The 18131-nt window shown below is 41.6% G+C and overlaps 1 protein-coding gene across 2 annotated transcripts; it reads left to right on the top strand.

Moving 5' to 3' along the window:
• Window position 1: 1 nt before the first annotated feature.
• MCEE (methylmalonyl-CoA epimerase) lies at window positions 2-17848 on the top strand. 2 transcript variants are annotated; one of them, XM_030577999.1, is made up of 3 exons: window positions 2-331; window positions 8682-9022; window positions 16154-17848. In XM_030577999.1, exons 1-3 carry the CDS (start codon window positions 4-6, stop codon window positions 16304-16306), a joined length of 822 nt encoding a protein of 273 aa, XP_030433859.1. In that variant the 5' UTR covers window positions 2-3; the 3' UTR covers window positions 16307-17848. The 2 variants fall into 2 exon arrangements, with proteins under 2 accessions (XP_030433859.1, XP_030433861.1); XM_030578001.1 differs by lacking the exon at window positions 2-331 and adding an exon at window positions 3869-3969.
• The last annotated feature ends 283 nt before the right edge of the window (window positions 17849-18131 follow it).

Here is an 18131-nt window from a genome sequence, read left to right as displayed (position 1 = left end):
CGCATGGGGAGAGGTCGCGAGGCGGGGCCTCAGCCACACCAGGGCTCCGGCGAGCAAGTCAGCCAACCCGCTCCGGCCACCAACGCGGGCACTGGCAGAAACGTTCCGCTTCGCAAGGGTTCCGCCTCGGGATCCTTGCTCCTCACCAGCCGGGCGGCTGTGTGTGCCGCAGGGTGGGGCACACTCCCGGAAGGGGAGGGGATTGCAAGGCCTGGGCACTCGTTCACGCCAGCAAATTCCTGGCCCCCCGGGAGCAGCTTCCAAAATAGCTTTCAAATTATCACGGAGAGTCTCTGGGTGCCCCTGGAAACCGCACTGCCCCCTGCACCACGTGAGTCACACGTCCTCGCCCTAACCCCTCCCCCACGGCCCTTCTCGCGCACAAGCCGGCTGCGCTGCCCCTGTCAATGTCATACCAGCCTAGCTCCCACCCCAGACTCCCAGCATGCTTGAAGCTGTGGCTGCAGTAGATGGCCATGCTAGGGAAGGAGGGAGTCCGAGAAAGGCCCCAAAAGGAGGCTGTTCAAGCTTACAGACATGGTGTTATTGGCCAGTCACCTAGCATAGAGGCTACAAGGTTTTTCTCATAGAATTTTGAAAATGGTAGGAGGGTCTTTTTCTCCATAGGCAAAGAGAAACCCAGGGAATCACTGATGGCTTGTACCCCCAAATAAGTCCTGTGTCTGTAGGTGACCAAGACCCATCCCTCTGTCACCTCCTTTCCTCTCTGGTCTACTCTCTGCCTTCATAGGATGACTTGCTTTTGAGAGTAAAACGACACCCAGCAGAGAGTTAAAGGGGGAGGATCTGATGAAAGATTGGGAGTGTAGCTAGGAGTGTTTTGACAGCTTTCTCAATCACATCCTCTCTCCCCATACCCATCACCCTGCCACCTATGCTCTCATGCATTAACTCAGTCTCACACATCCACTACATCCCCTAATCTTTCAAGCTCACCTTTCCCTGTCTTCTACTGTCACTCATCTCTGATCTTCCTCCTTTCGGTAGATACCCATTGGATACCCATTCCCATTATTGCAATGCCCTGCTTACAATAACCCCCAGACACTCCCCTTTTTGTATTTCCAATTACCCCTCTTTAAATTCCCCAACTTCCTCCCATTTCCTTCCCCCTCTCCAAACTCTTCTCCCCAGGAATCCCACTCCTCCACTTCCACATACATGTATGCTTATCCAGAATTCACCCAAAACCCACCTTTGCATGAAATTCTCCCCCGCCCCATTCCTCCACAAGCCCCTGACCTCCACTCACTATATAAAGCTTCAGAAATCTTTTTTGTTTCACTTGGAGATAGCAAATAATTGTTCATCCTAAGACTACAGTTCTCTTTTCCTCCCCCCTCCCAGACCCCAAGAACCTGCAATGGCAAGACAATCTCAGATATTCCCAAAGGACAAAAAAATCACAAGGCCAGTTAGCAATTAACAAATTCTCAGTAAGCAATATGCCAGCTATAGTTACTTTTGGAAGAGGCATTATAACTTGCTTGCAGTCTAGAAAACCATGTGTTTTTTTTATCCAGTTATTTTGACAATTGTATTAATTCTATTCAGACAAACCTTTTATTTTTTTATTCATTTAATTTAATAAGCTGAGTGTAGATGGTGGGGACAGAAATCTTGATTGTGGATTTTAGTGTCACTATAATGTACTTTTATATATTTATGTAATATATAATAAAGTATGGGACATTGTTACTATAACAATTTTAATACTATACCTTTCTTTTAACTATTCCCTTGCCTGATCCCTCCACTAAAGTAAAACTTGCCTCCCCTCTGTCCTTTCCCATAGTCTCACCACTAGTTGTGTAAGAGCCTTCTGTACAGCTCCCACCTTCTGGAGCAGTTGTCCAAGTAGACCTCTCCATCATTGAAACCCTACCTCTTTTTAAACCTTCTTTTAAACAAAATATTTCCCCCTATCAGTCTACACTTCTTGAATGGAATATTTTTGTTTACCATACAATATCTTTCTATCAACATTCCCTGGATTTTACATTGTATGCTGCCTGCACATGGGTAGATCCAGTGAGGATTTGCACAGCCTCAGGGACATGCCCTAAAAAGGGAATTGCAGGATTGAGACCTAATTTTGCAAAGTGTTTTAGGGATACACCTTGTTTGGAAGGCACTATATAAAAATAAGTTCTGATCCTCAATCATTTGCTAGAATGACTAATCCCATTAAGTGGGAGTACTTAGGAGAATAGCAGGCCCTAAATGTATAATTGTTGTTTTGTTCTTGTTTTCTCCCCCTTGGGTGATGTTAGTACTACCCTAGATTTGGATAGTTATTAGCACTGAACACAATTGCTAAATATAGTAACTGTGCAGTCATTTTACTATGCAGTTTTGTCTCTGTGACCTAGATTCTAGTTTTTTTTTTTAAACATACATTTTCAGCAGACATTGAGAACAAAATGCCTGATGATATTTTGAATCACTAAACTCAAAATTCACCCAAGCACATATTCACAGAACGGATGTATTAGCATGGATTAATGTTTTTCTTTCTAACACATTACATGATAATTTCCTTCAAGATTATTACCCAAGGTCAAACTATGCACTAGGCCAGTAGCTTCTGCAGCAGTTGGGCAGTGGTGTGGGAAGGGAGGAATTCACCTACCTCCCAGGTTGCAATTTGCAAAGCCGCTTTCCAACTGTTATTCTCTGGGGTTACAGTAACCTTGTCTGCTGAGTGGTTCTTCCCATTCTGCGGAGTTTTGGCAGGTAGATATACATAGTCATGGATTTATTGATCTCATCGGGGTATGGCTACACTTGCAGCGGCAGCGCTTTGAAGTTTAGAGTGTAGTCGCAGTGCTGCACGTACTCCACATCCTCTATGGGCGTAGCTTGCAGCGCTGGGACCAGCGCTGTGACACTGTTTACACTGAGGCTTTACAGCGCTGTATCTTGCAGCGCTCAGGAGTGTGTTTTTTTTCACACCCGAGAGCAAAAGTTGCAGCGCTGTAAAGAGCCAGTGTAGCCATGGCCCCAGCTATTGCCACAGTCCACCTCTTAAAACCTCCTCTGTGGGCTGGGATGAAGAGAACCCTCCACCTCCAATCATGAGGCTGAGCTTTACAGTGCTCAGAATGTTCATATATAGCGTGTACTCTCCACATACACTCAATTCCACTCAGAGCCTTCCACACTCTCATAGAGGGAGAGGGGAGAGAGAGAGATTTCTATTTGATGAAAGCTATTACCCAGTTTTGGGAGTCTTCCGGGTTGTTTCAGTAAGAAGAAATTGGTGGTGGAGTCAGGTATGATATCTTTTTGCTATAATCCTGTTTATCTACAATGAATTATAAAATCCTGTTTCCATGAACACAGTAGGACTCAAACAACAGAAGATTATTTGGTCACAGTTCCCAGCCTCTTTCTACAGCATTTTACCCAAAAGCGCTCTCATCTTTTTTCTGAGGCTCCTACTACTGGGGCTTCTTTTGCTGTGCTTAGGCTTCTTTAATCTTTCCTTGTCTCAGCTGTTTCTCTCACATAGTTCCTGACTCCAGGGCTAGGCCTTTAAGGAAAAACCATTATTGCAAAAACCTTAAAATCACAAGAGTTGGTGACACTGGTTTTCATTGCCCTAGCATGGTTTCCGGGAGAAAGTTTCTCCACAAAATGAAAAATCAGCATGTTTCAAGCTATTAAACATTTTATGTTTGAGCAAACAACAGAATCGCTTCTCCACCGGGTCACTGGTGGTGCTGCTCACAGGCAGAGGCTGATTTCCTCTTGCAGAACTGGGCTTGTGCCGCAGTGCCCGGCCCCTCCCGAAGCCCTAGGCGAGCAGCTCCCTGCAGTGGCAGAAGCAGGGGCTGCCCGCTGAGCGCACAGCCTGGCCCCTCTCGCGGGAAGAGGCTCTCGATAAAGTTAGATTTGGATAGCCAGGAGTCAAGATGGCCGCCTGCGTGGGGAAAGTGGCAGCAGGTAGACGCTGAGCGGTGCAGAGGTAACGGGAGGGGGGTCTGCACGCGCCCGGGCTTAGCGTCTCCGGGAGTCGGCCCCGCCTTGTCCCCTTCCCAGCAGAGAGCCCTAAAGCACGAGCACGTTCAGTAGCCCAGCTGCGTCCTCTCAAGGGGCCGGTTCGCAGCCCCTGCACATGTGCTGAATAAGGGGGGTAGGTGGGGAGTGACACGGGTTAAGTGGGGGGAGAGTTCATGGCAGGGGAATTGTACTTGTTAAATATAGGGGTAAAAACAGGATATACAAAGTACACCTGCCAGAGGAACAGTGTGTACTGACAACGTAGAGGGCTTGGAAGGAGAATTGCACCTGGCAAAGATATTTAGGGGAAAGGTGCAGATTACACATGCTGAGTAGGTGAGTGCAAATGGGTGGTTGTTCATGCTAAGTGGCTTCTCGGTAGTGACTCAGTGGATGGGACATGGGACTTTGCCAAGAATCCTGGCTTGTATTTTTTTTTTTTGACTCTGACATAGATTTGTGTGATGTTTGGCAAGTCACTTAGCTTCTGTGACTAAGTTTCCCTTTCTGTAAAATAGTTGTAGCCTTGTGAAAGCTATTGATATTGACAGATGAGAAATTATTATTTTAATTCATTGTGAGAAGTCGTGAAATTATGTGTGACAAGTATTTCTGTACTCTAATTTTATTTATTTAGTGTGTGATCCTAATAATTCAAACTGCTGGGCTGTGGAGTATTGCAGTTTTAGATTCTGATCCTTTAAGCTGCTCTGCGTGGGTCTAGTACTTCCATTCCTTCAATTGGTATGCTCAGTTGTTCATTCCCATGATCAGGCAGAAGTCGATGTCATTAAGAACACAAAATTCTATTCAATGATGAAAAAGAACGTTCAACTGTAGCTGTTGTGACTGGGAGTAGCAAGAGATGAATTCCTACTTCTTTCATTCCAGGAAACATAGCATAAAGATTGGGTTGAGTCACTAGTGATGATAAAAAAGAAGGTGAAGTCAAATCTTCGTTCGTCGTATGATATTCCACTCTGTGTTCAAACTCTCTATTCCAGTGGTCCCCAACGCGGTGCCCGTGGGTGCCATGGCGCCCACAGGGGAATCTTAATGCGCCCACGTCCTGGCCTCCGGGAGAGCACCCGCCGGCATTTCAGTAGCGACACCTCTCGCTGACACCACTTGTCGCTGACGAGTGATGTCATCAAGAGGCATCGCCCCTGAATTTTGGCAGCAACGCCTCTCGATGACATCGCTTGTTGACAGCAAGCAGTGTCATCCAGAGGTGTCGCCGCTGAAATTTGTCGGCATTTCGGTGGGTGCTCCACTGCTGCAGTGGTCCTTCGGCTGCCACCCACCAGCCAAAAAGGTTAGGGACCACTGCTCTATTCTGTCCTGAGCACATGGCAGCCCCATTGCTGGTCGTGCCTCCATTCACTCAGCTGTCGGTGTTTAATAGGACAGAGTTCTGTAAAATCTACGTAGAGGTTGAGCAGAATCTAGAAGTTGCTGTTGTAGATTTTTAAGAATGAAGTCTGTACTTTTTCCAGTTGTCTTAACAAACACTTCTTGTCCTCTTCACTTAAGGATTCAATATAAATGCCTTCATTAGTTAACTTCTGGACTGAAGTCTTTGCTTCTTCCAGTACTTTTTCAATGGGTAGCTCTCTGATTCAAATGTAGCTTCTATTGCTATACAAAGATCTACTACTGTTGAAGCAGATGCCTGGATGGCATTGTTTAATGACCCAAGTGGTTTCAACAGTAGACTTACAAGAGAGAAAATGGCAATAGTCTTCTCTGAACGTAGTAGCAAAAGTAATCCACCAGCCTCACTACTTAGGCTCATCCCATCTTGATAGATACTTTCCAAAGTCAGTAATAATGGCTGGAGTAATTTTAAGACAATAGCCAAGGATAGCTCATGAGAAAGCCAGAGGGTTTTCCCAGGTTGGACTAATTTGAACTTCAGTCCCAGTGTATCTTCTATATTTTCCAAGATATTCAGTCTTTTTGGACTCTTGCTGAAAAAAAGAATAATAAGACATTAATTTATCGGGCTTTTTTTTTTTTTTAGATGTCTTTAGAAGAGTCTGCAGCTTGTACTAACACTAGTTGGAGTAGATGGCCTCTGCAGAGTGTACAGGAGAGATTAGGGTTACACTTTTCTCTGAGCAAAGTTTGTACTCCACCATGTCTTCCAGAGAGTACAGAAATACTTGTCACACACAATTTCACGACTTCTCACAATGAATTAAAATAATAATTTCTCATCTGTCAATATCAATAGCTTTCACAAGGCTACACTGGCCATCACATACAGTCCCCAGCTAAAACCTCTCCAACGCATCATCAGGGACCTACAACCCATCCTGGACAATGATCCCACACTTTCACAGGCCTTGGGTGGCAGGCCAGTCCTCGCCCACAGGCAATCTGCCAACCTGAAACATATTCTCACCAGTAACTGCACACTGCACCATAGTAACTCTAGCTCAGGAACCAATCCATGCAACAAACCTTGATGCCAACTCTGCCCACATATCTACACCAGCGACACCATCACAGGACCTAACCAGATCAGCCACACCATCTGCACGTCCACCAATGTAATATACGCCATGATATGCCAGCAATGCCTCTCTGCTATGTACATCGGCCAAACTGGACAGTCGTTACGGAAAAGGATAAACGGACACAAATCAGATATTAGGAATGGCAATATACAAAAACCTGTAGGAGAACACTTCAACCTCCCTGGCCACACTAATGCAGACCTTAAGGTGGCCATCCTGCAGCAAAAAAACTTCAGGACCAGACTTCAAAGAGAAACTGCTGAGCTTCAGTTCATCTGCAAATTTGACACCATCAGCTCAGGATTAAACAAAGACTGTGAATGGCTTGCCAATTACAGAACCAGTTTCTCCTCCCTTGGTTTTCACACCTCAACTGCTAGAACAGGGCCTCATCCTCCCTGATTGAACTACCTCATTATCTCTAGCTTGCCTGCATATATATACCTGCCCCTGGAAATTTCCACTACATGCATCTGACGAAGTGGGTATTCACCCATGAAAGTGCATGCTCCAAAATGTCTGTTAGTCTATAAGGTGCCATAGGACTCTTTGCTGCTTTCCAGCACTAGAATTTAAAATGAAAAGTAAGGGAGGGGAGGCTCTGGACCTGGGCAGCGTTAGATACAGTACCAGGCACGTAGGAGGATTTCCTCTTCTGAGCCATGGAAGCAGAAATTGACTTTTCCTTTCCAGATTTAGCTAATATTCAGAAAGGGAATCTAGCACCTGCCTTCCAGATTTGAACACCTCAAAATTCAGGAGTGCTCAAGCTCAATTTGGGCAGCTGTTACTTCATTTTTCCCAAATCAAATATACTGATCCACAGTAATTTGCTGTAGAAAAAGTAGGATAAAATTGAGCAAGAAATGCTTCCCAGTGGTTTTTAGGACTGGAATTGCTATCTTCAATAGCCATTGCCTTTTTTTTAGTTGTATTTATTTATTTATTTAAAGGGAAGACAGTGATATTGCATTGGCAAATTCCCCATAGAAACAAAGAGTGGAACAAAAGAATAATAAAGGCACCTCAACTTTTCCTCATTTATGGAGGACAGTCTTGTAATATGCATCCAGATATCCTCCAATCACACAAGCTGAAAATTGTTCCACTTTACTACAGTTCTGTTACTATATGGGAACCAATCCTGTCTGTGTTCTGTGCACTTCCAAAATTCCTGCTGAATGACCCGCCCTTGGATCAGGTTACCAGTGACCCACGGCTGGGGTGGCAGGGGGTGCAGGTAGAGGGAGCAGAGCCCAGAGCTGGAGCAGCAGGGGGTATGTGGGTGGGAGGGCAATGGTGGGTTGGAAAAGGGGGAGCCCAGAGCTAGGGCAGCACGGTGTGTGTGAGGGGGGAGAGCTCAGGGCTGGGGTGCAGGTGAGGGGGAGAGTCTAGGGCTGGGACAGCGGGTGGGAGCCAAAAATTTTTTTTCTTGGGGTGGCAAAAAACCTAGAGCCAACCCTGGCAAAATGATCTACCCAACATCACAGAAGGATGGAATAGCAGAGATGGAATAAAACTTGGGAGTTACTGGCTTCCACTCTTGTGGCTTAACACTTGATCACATCTCCCTCCACTCGGAGGCAACTAAGACTCTTCACCTTTCTATAGGTATTTAGGGTTTAGAAATAAATATATTAGTTCTTTATTATGTTTAGACAGGTTTTTTACATCCTCATTTCTACTTCCATTTCTATTTTATTAAATGTGAAGCTCTGAATAATACAGAAATAATGTACAGGTTAGTGGTGTGTAGCTGGCCTTTAAATTCTATAAACTTGTGCATATAATTATGAAAATCTTATACTAAGCTCAACTGAAGCTTAAAATTAACTTTTTTTTAAATCCCTATTGTTGTTTGTAATGGACACATTTGAGCCTTCATGCTATAAATTCTTCATTTACCTCCTCTGAATTAATTTAATTTTCAGAACAAAAAAAACTATTGAACTGACAGCAGTAGAAGAGGAAATGCTTTTCTGCTATCTTATTATCTCTGTCTTTAGCACACTGGTGAAACATAATTCATAAATGTAAGGACACAGGAGTTATGTAGGGTTCATTAAAAGGGGAAAGGATGTGCACTAATTTTTTTGTCCGAAAAGATTATGACGATGTCATTCAATTTTACAGGGCTTCTTAACAGATTGAAAACGACAGCATCCACAGTACGGACTTCATCAATGTCTCGCACCTTAACTCAAAAAGTTCCATGCTCTTTGTGGAAACTGGGGCGACTCAATCATGTAGCAATTGCGGTACCTAATTTGGAGAAGGCCCAGTCTTTTTACAAGAGTGTTTTAGGAGCCCAGGTGAGTGGGACAGTTCCTCTTCCTGAACATGGCGTCTACACTGTTTTTGTGGAGCTGGGAAACACAAAGCTAGAACTGCTGCACCCTCTGGGAGAAAAAAGTCCAATTGCAGGCTTTCTGCAAAAAAACAAGGCTGGAGGAATGCATCATATCTGCATTGAGGTATAATACACTCATACGTTCTATTATATATTTTTAAAAAATCTTTATCTTGTTAAAGGGCTTCATATTTTCTAATAGAGTCAACCTGAATAAAAACCCACATTGGTTATGCTGAGTCAATATCATTTGGGAAATTCTCCTGAAGACCAGCAAATAAAAAGTGAAGTTGCAGTATGAAATTCAGGCCAATTTCACATTGTCATTATATAAGCAGCTTTATTTTCTTTTTAATCTGCCCAAACTGAATTTGGCATTTGTAGTGTGCGGACTGAAAGAAATGGGGACAAACTCATGGAATGTAGCAATGTCCTGCTAAGGTCACTAGGCAGGTGGCAATTTCAAGATGTTCAAAATACATGCACTGGAAAAACCTGTGTGTGTCAGTTTTTATATATCACTTATAATGGGGTGCACAGGTGTAAATTAGGGCATAATCAAAGACAGTGGGGTTTTACCAGTGTTCCTGCATTTGATATTTAGTTGAAAATTCAATATGCATGTCAGAAAAGAATCCCGAGAAAACATGCAGAGCGGTGTTGGTTCTCAGAGATGAGAGTAGTAACATCTTTTTTTCTGGTAATCGGAGATGAATCTGGATATTCACAGGGAGTAGAACTACTGAGCAAGGTGGTGGTGGTTGTTTTTTTTTTTGTTACAATTACTTTTCAGAATAGAATCAAAGTTAAAAATTATCACAATATACACATAGTTGTGTTGCATATTGTAAATGGTCCTCATACACTTTATAGGGCCCTGTCTCATAAACACACATACGTATCTTTAATCAATTGAGTAGTCCTGTTGAAATTTAATAGGACTACTCACATGAATAAAGTTAAATTGATTGCCAGATTGTGTCCATAAACTTTAAGTATAGTAAATTACATACTTACAAAGAAAAACAGAAAATTCTTCACATGCATAACATATCCAAGTTTTCCCCCTAAATTAATCTTCCTTATTTTCAAAGTAGAAACTGTCAGTATAGATAGGTTTTCAGAGTAGCAGCCATGTTAGTCTGTGTCTGCAAAAAGAACAGGAGTACTTGTGGCACCTTAAAGACTAACAAATTTATTTCAGCATGAGCTTTCGTGAACTACAATTCACTTCTTTGGATGCATGGAATGGAACACACAGAAAGGAGATATTTATAAATACAGAGAACATGAAAAGGTGGAAGTATGCATACCAACAGGAAGAGTCTAATCAATTGAGATGAGCTATCATCAGCAGGAGAAAAAAAAATTTTGAAGTGATAATTGAGATGACCCATAGAAGGTGTAAGGAGAACATAAGAAAATAGATTCAATTAGTGTAATAACCCAACCATTCCGAGACTTTGTTTAAACCTAAGTTAATTGTATCTAATTTGCATATTAATTAGAATTCAGCAGTCTCTCTTTGGAGTCTGTTTTTGAAGTTTTTTTTGTTGCAAAATTGCCACCTTTAAGTCTGTCACTGAGTGGTTAGAGAGGTTGAAGTGTTCTCCCACTGGTTTTTGAATGTTGTGATTCCTGATGTCAGATTTGTGTCCATTTATTCTTTTGCGTAGAGACTGTCCGGTTTGGCCAATGTACATGGCAGAGGGGCATTGCTGGCACATGATGGTATATATCACATTCGTAGATGTGCAGGTGAACGAGCCCCTGATGGTGTGACTGATGTGATTAGGTCCTATGATGGTGTCACTTGAATAGATATGTGGACAGAGCTAGCATCGGGCTTTGTTGCAAGGATAGGTTCCTGGGTTAGTGTTTATGTTGTAAGGTGCCATAAGTACTCCTACTATAGATAGGCCAGTCACCGTATAACACTGCTCAAATGACATGCAGAGTAGTTGGTATCACAAACCTACCAACTCACATTATTCTTACAGAAAATGTATAAAAAAATCAGCGGTGTAATACAAAATTATAAAAATTGGACAGGACAGCTCTCAAGATGTCAGATTAAATCTTTCTCATAAGGGTGTAAATATCACTTACTTAAATTCATCCTAACCTTTTATTTTATTTTATTTTATTTTTTGGCCTGGGATTATAGGAATCTTCAGCTTTAGACATTATGCAGACAGTTAACGCCATTAATACCTAATATTGTGATAACTATTTTACCTGAAACTGAAAGACTCCTTCATGCTTTTAAAGCCTTTTATCTGTGTTAAAGTCTGTAAATTGATACTTTGTGTATTAATTTCCTATTTTCTTTATCACAACTGAAATATTATAATTGCCCTGATTATTTATTTTTTAAAATTAAAACTTTAGGATGTATTCTCCACTGAACAAGAAAATAATCTTGAAGGCAGTGGATTGATATTAACAAGTAAGATTCAAAAATAGTATTGAGTGTTTAGATGGAAACTCCCCAATTTTCAGTTGCTATGGAAATTTGTCATTGACTATGGAACAGATGCAAGTGAAGATTAAAACAAAAAGCCTTAATTAATTCAGATGTTCTTACATATGAATTGGAAACTTGTCATATATAGAAAAAAGGCTACAATTGGCTGTTTATGAGACAGGGAAAAACAAACTCCCACATTTGACTATCTGGAATAGTAGAAGGACTATAGGTCAGCACTGAGTTGACAGGCTAGGGGAAAATCTTGCTCATTAATAGTTGCATTTATATCGGTCTTTCACAGAAGAAACTCAAAACATTTCACAAACATAAAGAAGGTATTCCCATTTGTAAAGGCATTAAATGAATCATAGTGAGTTTAAATTAGTTGTTCTAGGCTAGATAGTAAGTCAGTGGTAAAGGAGGGAATGGAACACAAGTCCCCTGGGAATGGCTACCAGTCTCCTGCTTTAACTCCTTCAAAGGCTGAACGTTTTATATTGGCAATTATAGATTCTGTTTGTGATTCAGGCTAGCACAGAGTTCCTGGGCTGAATTTGTTCTATTTGCATGGCTCAATAGTTTAGAACCTTGGTAAAGCATTAAATCATATTAGTCTATTTCTGCAGTAATAAGTTACTTTAAATAAATCCTTTTAATTAATGACTTACACAGGAAAAAAAACACAGAACCAACAAGACAAAAGGTGGAGGGAGGGGGGGCAATGATTTGCCCATGTATGGCAGTGTATAATTATGCAAAATGCTGTTTAAGCATATTGAATTTTATTACAAGCGATGATATAGTGCATCATTCATGATTGTGGGGAAAAATGGGACAAAAAGCATGCTTTTATTAGTTCTTTTCCAGGTTGTTCATTGATTGTCCTTTTGAATAAGAGGCATTTTTGCTGCATTAAATTATGATCTATCATTTCCAGAAAAATACAGTTCCTTTTCAAGAAATGTAGACCTTTCCCCACAAGAGTAAATTTCTGCCTATGGCTGTGTTTCAAGGAGGGATGACTGCTCCCCTTCCATTTCCCAAACAACGAGGAGGAGGGAGGGGAACATATAAGCCCTTATCCTGTAAACACTAAGGGCTTGTCTACATCAGAAAGTTGCAGCGCTGGTGAGGGGGTTACAGCGCTGCAACTTAGGAGGTGTACACATCTGCAGGGCATCACCAGCGCTGCAACTCCCTGTTTGCAGCGCTGGCCATACTCCCGTTTTGTCTCGGGTGTAGAGGATCCAGCGCTGGTGATCCAGCGCTGGTAATCAAGTGTAGACACTTACCAGCGCTTTTCTTGACCTCCGTGGAATAAGCAGGTATCCCAGCATACCTGAGGAAGCCTCTGGTAATCAAGCTGGTCTCCTTCCCCGGTTTGCTCTCGCGTTCCCCGAACCCCGAGCAAGCAGGTCTCCTTCCCTGCGGTTTGCAGGGTGGTTCGGGGAACGCGAGAGCAAACCGCGGCAAAGCTGGTCTCCTTCCCCGGTTTGCTCTCGCGTTCCCCGAACCTCCGTGCAAGCAGGTCTCCTTCCCTGCGGTTTGCAGGGTGGTTCGGGGAACGCGAGAGCAAACTGCGGCAAAGCTGGTCTCCTTCCCCGGTTTGCTCTCGCGTTCCCCGAACCTCCGTGCAAGCAGGTCTCCTTCCCTGCGGTTTGCAGGGTGGTTCGGGGAACGCGAGAGCAAACCGCAGCGAAGCTGGTCTCCTTCCCCGGTTTGCTCTCGCGTTCCCCGAACAGGCAGGTCTCCTTCCCTGCGGTTTGCAGGGTGGTTCGGGGAACGTGAGAGCAAACCGCGGCGAAGCTGGTCTCCTTCCCCGGTTTGCTCTCGCGTTCCCCGAACCTCCGTGCAAGCAGGTCTCCTTCCCTGCGGTTTGCAGGGTGGTTCGGGGAACGCGAGAGCAAACCGCGGCGAAGCTGGTCTCCTTCCCCAGTTTGCTCTCGCGTTCCCCGAGCCTCCGTGCAAGCAGGTCTCCTTCCCGCGGTTTGCAGGGTGGTTCGGGGAACACGAGAGCAAACCGCGGCGAAGCTGGTCTCCTTCCCCGGTTTGCTTTCGCGTTCCCCGAACCCCCCTTGAAGCCGCCCAACAGCGCTGCAGTATGGCCACATCTAACACCACTTGCAGCGCTGGTTGCTGTAAGTGTGGCCACTCTGCAGCGCTGGCCCTATACAGCTGTACTAATACAGCTGTAACAACCAGCGCTGCAAAATTTTAGATGTAGACATACCCTAAGGCTTGGTCTACGCTAGGAAATGTGGTCAGTATAACTACATCACTCAGGGGTGTGAATTCTCCTGTCAACCTGGCTACTGCCTCTCGGGGAGATGGAGTATCAATGCTGACAGGAAAAGCTCTTCCATGGACACAAGTAGTGTCTTCACAGAAATGCAACAGCAGCACAGCTGTGTTGCTGCAATGTTTTAGGTGTAGGCTTAATTTTACTACTGTGACAGTGACTAGTCCTCTTGAAATCAAATTTAAGCACACATATATAGTGGATAATAAATTAGAGAAATAAATTAGAGAAATTCAGTAGATCAGAATGTTTTGTATTTCTTGTAACTACTGTGTATTTGCAGTTCAAGAAATTGAATTAGTCTTTTATTTTAATCTACTCAAATTGCTGTTAAGCTATAGCTGTAGTGCTGTTAGAAGAATGTAAAAGACTACAGCAGAACTCAGGAAGTGGAGGTGGGGAAGACAGGATTAATATGTGGTAAGGGCTGTTTAAAAAACAAACAAACTGCTAAGTAATAGAAATAGCAACACTACTTAATTACAGGTACAAAAAGAGGAACAAACTAGGAATCTTTAAAATGACTAGGGGGAAAGATAGCTCAGTGGTTTGAGCATTGGCCTGCTAAACCCAGGGTTATGAATTCAATCCTTGAGGGGGCTATTTAGGGATTTGGGGCAAAAATCTGTCTGTGGATTGGTTCTGCTTTGAGCAGGGGGTTGGCCTAGATGATCTTCTGAGGTCCCTTCCAACCCTGATATTCTATATCTACTTAGGAGCTGGAGTGTTGTTTGTTTCAAAGATACTTCAAGAAGCATTCTGTTAGCAAAACGGATGGTATTCCATGTAGAGCTCTGTTCAGCAAGAGAGCTGTGACCTTTCATAGTGCAGAATTTACCAAAGATGACTGTCAAAGGATGGCATACTGTTAAGTCTGAAAAATACAAGAAATGTGGCACTCAGTCAGCCTTTGCTGGGAAATGTAAAAATACTATGTTAAAAAGAAATGTATATTTTCAGATGTAACAGGTCAAGTGAGCTAAGATCCACAAAATCCAGTGGTCAGAGTTTAAATTAAATGGATGAGAAGGGGCTCTTGGCAGCTAGAATTTTGCAAGAGAGTCTTTCAGTGCTAAAATTTCTCTAAACAAATTCAAAAGAATTCAGATAAAAGCATCAAAAAAGGCTTCCAACAGCTCTAGGGCTTCCATTGGGATGGTGTGGTTCCTGTGTAAGGCCAAATGACAATGAGCAGCTCTAGTCTAGCCTAGAAAAATGACCCATTGTAGTGGGGTTTAAAATAATTTGCTACTGGCAAAGAATGGTGAGAACACTTTAACACCAGTTACAGAAAGGATATTGGACACCTGGTGGAACAGGAGAGGAACCTGTTCTTGATATTTTCGTAATGGAGGTGCACCCAGAGACTCTCACAAGTCACTCTCATTATTATCCCTTGGGATGCAGTAATTCACACCAGCTGAGCCCAGCCACATTTCTCCTTCTGGCTGGTTTAGCTCGCTATCTCTGCAGGAAGTGCAGGCAGCTGTGATGATTTCTCTACTCAGGGGATGAACCTCAAGGGGTTACTACCCCTCACAGAATGTATTACACTTGCTAAATTTAGAGACCCCTTAATTACATTTTTTAAAAAGCAAACTGGTAACAGTATGTGGTTATGACTGCAGTGACTTCGGAATTTTTAAAAACAAATCTCAGTTGAAAAGGATTAGGATTTAGTGCAAATGCAGAGGAAGTAGAATTCAATTATATAAAGTTTAGGTTTTCACAATTACATCTTTTAAGCTTATCCATTTAGCTATGTCCAGGCACCTCAGTCTTGAAAAACAGCACTCCTGTTATTCTAGTGCCAGGATTTTATTAACTGGTAGTTGTGCTAAACTAAAAGTTAATTTTGTTCTTCCAACAAGTATGCATTAGAGATCTGGGTGAATCAAAGTCTCACTTTATATTAGCACATCCAAAATAACAACCATTTGGCACAACTTAAGGATTAGTCCATGTTAAATACTGTTATTAGGTTGCCCTGAAATTATATGTGTGGCGCTACTTTTACTATGAAGTACAATTGCCCAGTAAGAAAATGGACCACAGTCCGGTGTGTATTTATCCTCTACTATTCTTGGTAGTTCGGGAGACCAATTTATACCAAACCTAACTCTGGTAAGATCAAGATGAACCTAAGTGAATGGTACATAACCCCAGGATATAATGAGTCAAGATCCCATCTTCAATTAGACAGGAAAACATTCTTTGGTTAATAATATTCTAAAGCTATACAATCTACTATTTAGGAACAATGTGGAGTTTATAGCTATTGATTTTGATTATTTATGAATTTTGCATTATAAAGTAACTAAAAGGTTGATGCATTATAAGGGTGAATCTCTTAACGTAGCATTTTTGGTTTTTAGAATTATGTAGTGCTTTATCTTTATTATAGCACTACACTATTGTTCCTAATGTAAAATTTGTGAATCATACGCTTTAATGTTCCACATTGTATACATGTTTATTTTTATAAGGTTGATGATCTAAAAGCAGCTATGACAGAACTGAAGGAAAAGAAGATCCAAATATTGAGCGAAGAGCCCAAAATAGGGGCGCATGGCAAGCCAGTGATTTTTCTCCACCCTAAAGATTGTGATGGTGTCCTTGTAGAACTTGAGCAAGCCTGAGCTGTAATTCTGAAAGATGAAACTATGAACTAATTGCAAACCTAATGAGATGGTGTTGGAATGTGTATTATGCCTTGCACCATGTAAAAGTAATTGTACTTGATTCTTTCTTGTTGATTAAATGCATTACAGCTCTTAAGTTGTGAAATGTGGGGAAATAACACTACATCTAGGAGGAAGCTAAAGCACTGTTAACCCTCCTCGTCATTTGGGGCTATGACTTTTGTTTTGTTGTTCAGACCTTCAAAAATAATATATTTAAATGTGTTTGGATTCCATTAGACTATGAATTCAAATAGTAACATGAGCTGAGGTACATATACAAGATATAGTCATTTATTTTGTTATATCACAGTTTGCAGCATAATTTTTATATATAGATTTCTAGGTTACCCCACATAATTTTGCTCTATATTACCCACTTCTAAATGATAAGAAGATGGCTCGGATATCCCTGTAAGAAAGAAGTCTACAAGAGAACATTTTATTTTCTGTCTCCACCATTATAAGCATTATCTAAGCTTCACATTGATTGGTTCATTCAATTATAGGATCCTTGTGTTATTGTATGGATGTCTGTGATTGCTAAGCAACTGTTCTGTATCATAACAATTGCTGCCAAGAAAACTGTTGTTTTTAAATCACCATTTTATAGCTTTATGTATTTTATGTATATGAAAAAAAATCAAGATTGACAGGGGAATAATTCGTTTATTTTAAATATACTCTGAGTACCAAATGATTATTTTGTTCTAGTTTTGTCAGCAGATATATCTCTGATTTTTAAATTTAGCCCATACTGATTTATTCTGTTTTCTTCCTAATTGATCTCAAGTGCCTGCACTGAAACTTGACTCTTAGGAAAATATCTGCGACATACAAGAAAAAGGCTAGTGATTAATATTTAAATTTATAGTTTGTTTTCCAATACAAAAACATTTTCAAGTGCTATCTTATTAAAATTTGTATGAATTTTTATTTTACCAAGAGATAAATAAAGCCACCTAGGTCCTGATGCTGCAAATACTAACTTTACATCTGTGAGTAATTCCACTGAAGTCAGTGAGACTACTCATATTTGAGTGTTTGCTAGATTGGGACCATAGTTTATAAGTGGCCAAATCCTGTTCACTTTATTCTCAAGAAGGCTCCTGTTCACTTTAATGAATCTAATCATATGAGTAACATAAACACCAGTTGACTCAATCTCTTCTTTTACATTTTTTTTGGGGGGGAGGGCATCTACAGCAGAAATAGAAATTGCATATATGAAGGCCACATCTTTAAATGTTAAATAAATAATAAAGATCGTTAAAGGATTTATAAAGAATCAGATTATTCTGTATTTTATAGGATAAAACATATTTCTGAATTTTACTCTCTTAGAGTGATGGATGCAATATAGAAGAGGTGTTTCAACCTTTTAGAAAAAGTTGGTTTTTAATCCAGTTTTGATCTACACTAGTGCCCAATTATTATGGAAGTTAAATAATTTTTGCTTTATTTCTGTTTGCTGCAATAAAAACAGATATATTATGGTGACCTGAGTCAGATTTAATCAGGACTTTGAAGATGCTGAAAGCTTGTACGGTGTTCTTCTGAAGCGAGAACCTTAATAATGCAAGAAATCAATTTTTATACATTAAAGGTGTTAACTTTGTACTCACAGTTCTATTCCTACGTGAGAACCAATTTTTACTTCAAGGAAAATGGATTGAGCCTTGTGCAGGGATATTACATCTGTTCAGTGAACTATTTATAGCAGGGGTAGGCAACCTATGGCACGGGTGCTGAAAGTGGCAAGCGAGCTGATTGTCAGTGACAC

This window comes from Gopherus evgoodei, chromosome 10 (genome assembly GCF_007399415.2).
Source record: "Gopherus evgoodei ecotype Sinaloan lineage chromosome 10, rGopEvg1_v1.p, whole genome shotgun sequence".
In the NCBI taxonomy this organism is placed as follows: Eukaryota; Metazoa; Chordata; order Testudines; family Testudinidae; genus Gopherus; species Gopherus evgoodei.
Note: the sequence above shows the minus strand (reverse complement) of the source record. Positions and strands in the feature narration are given on the sequence as shown.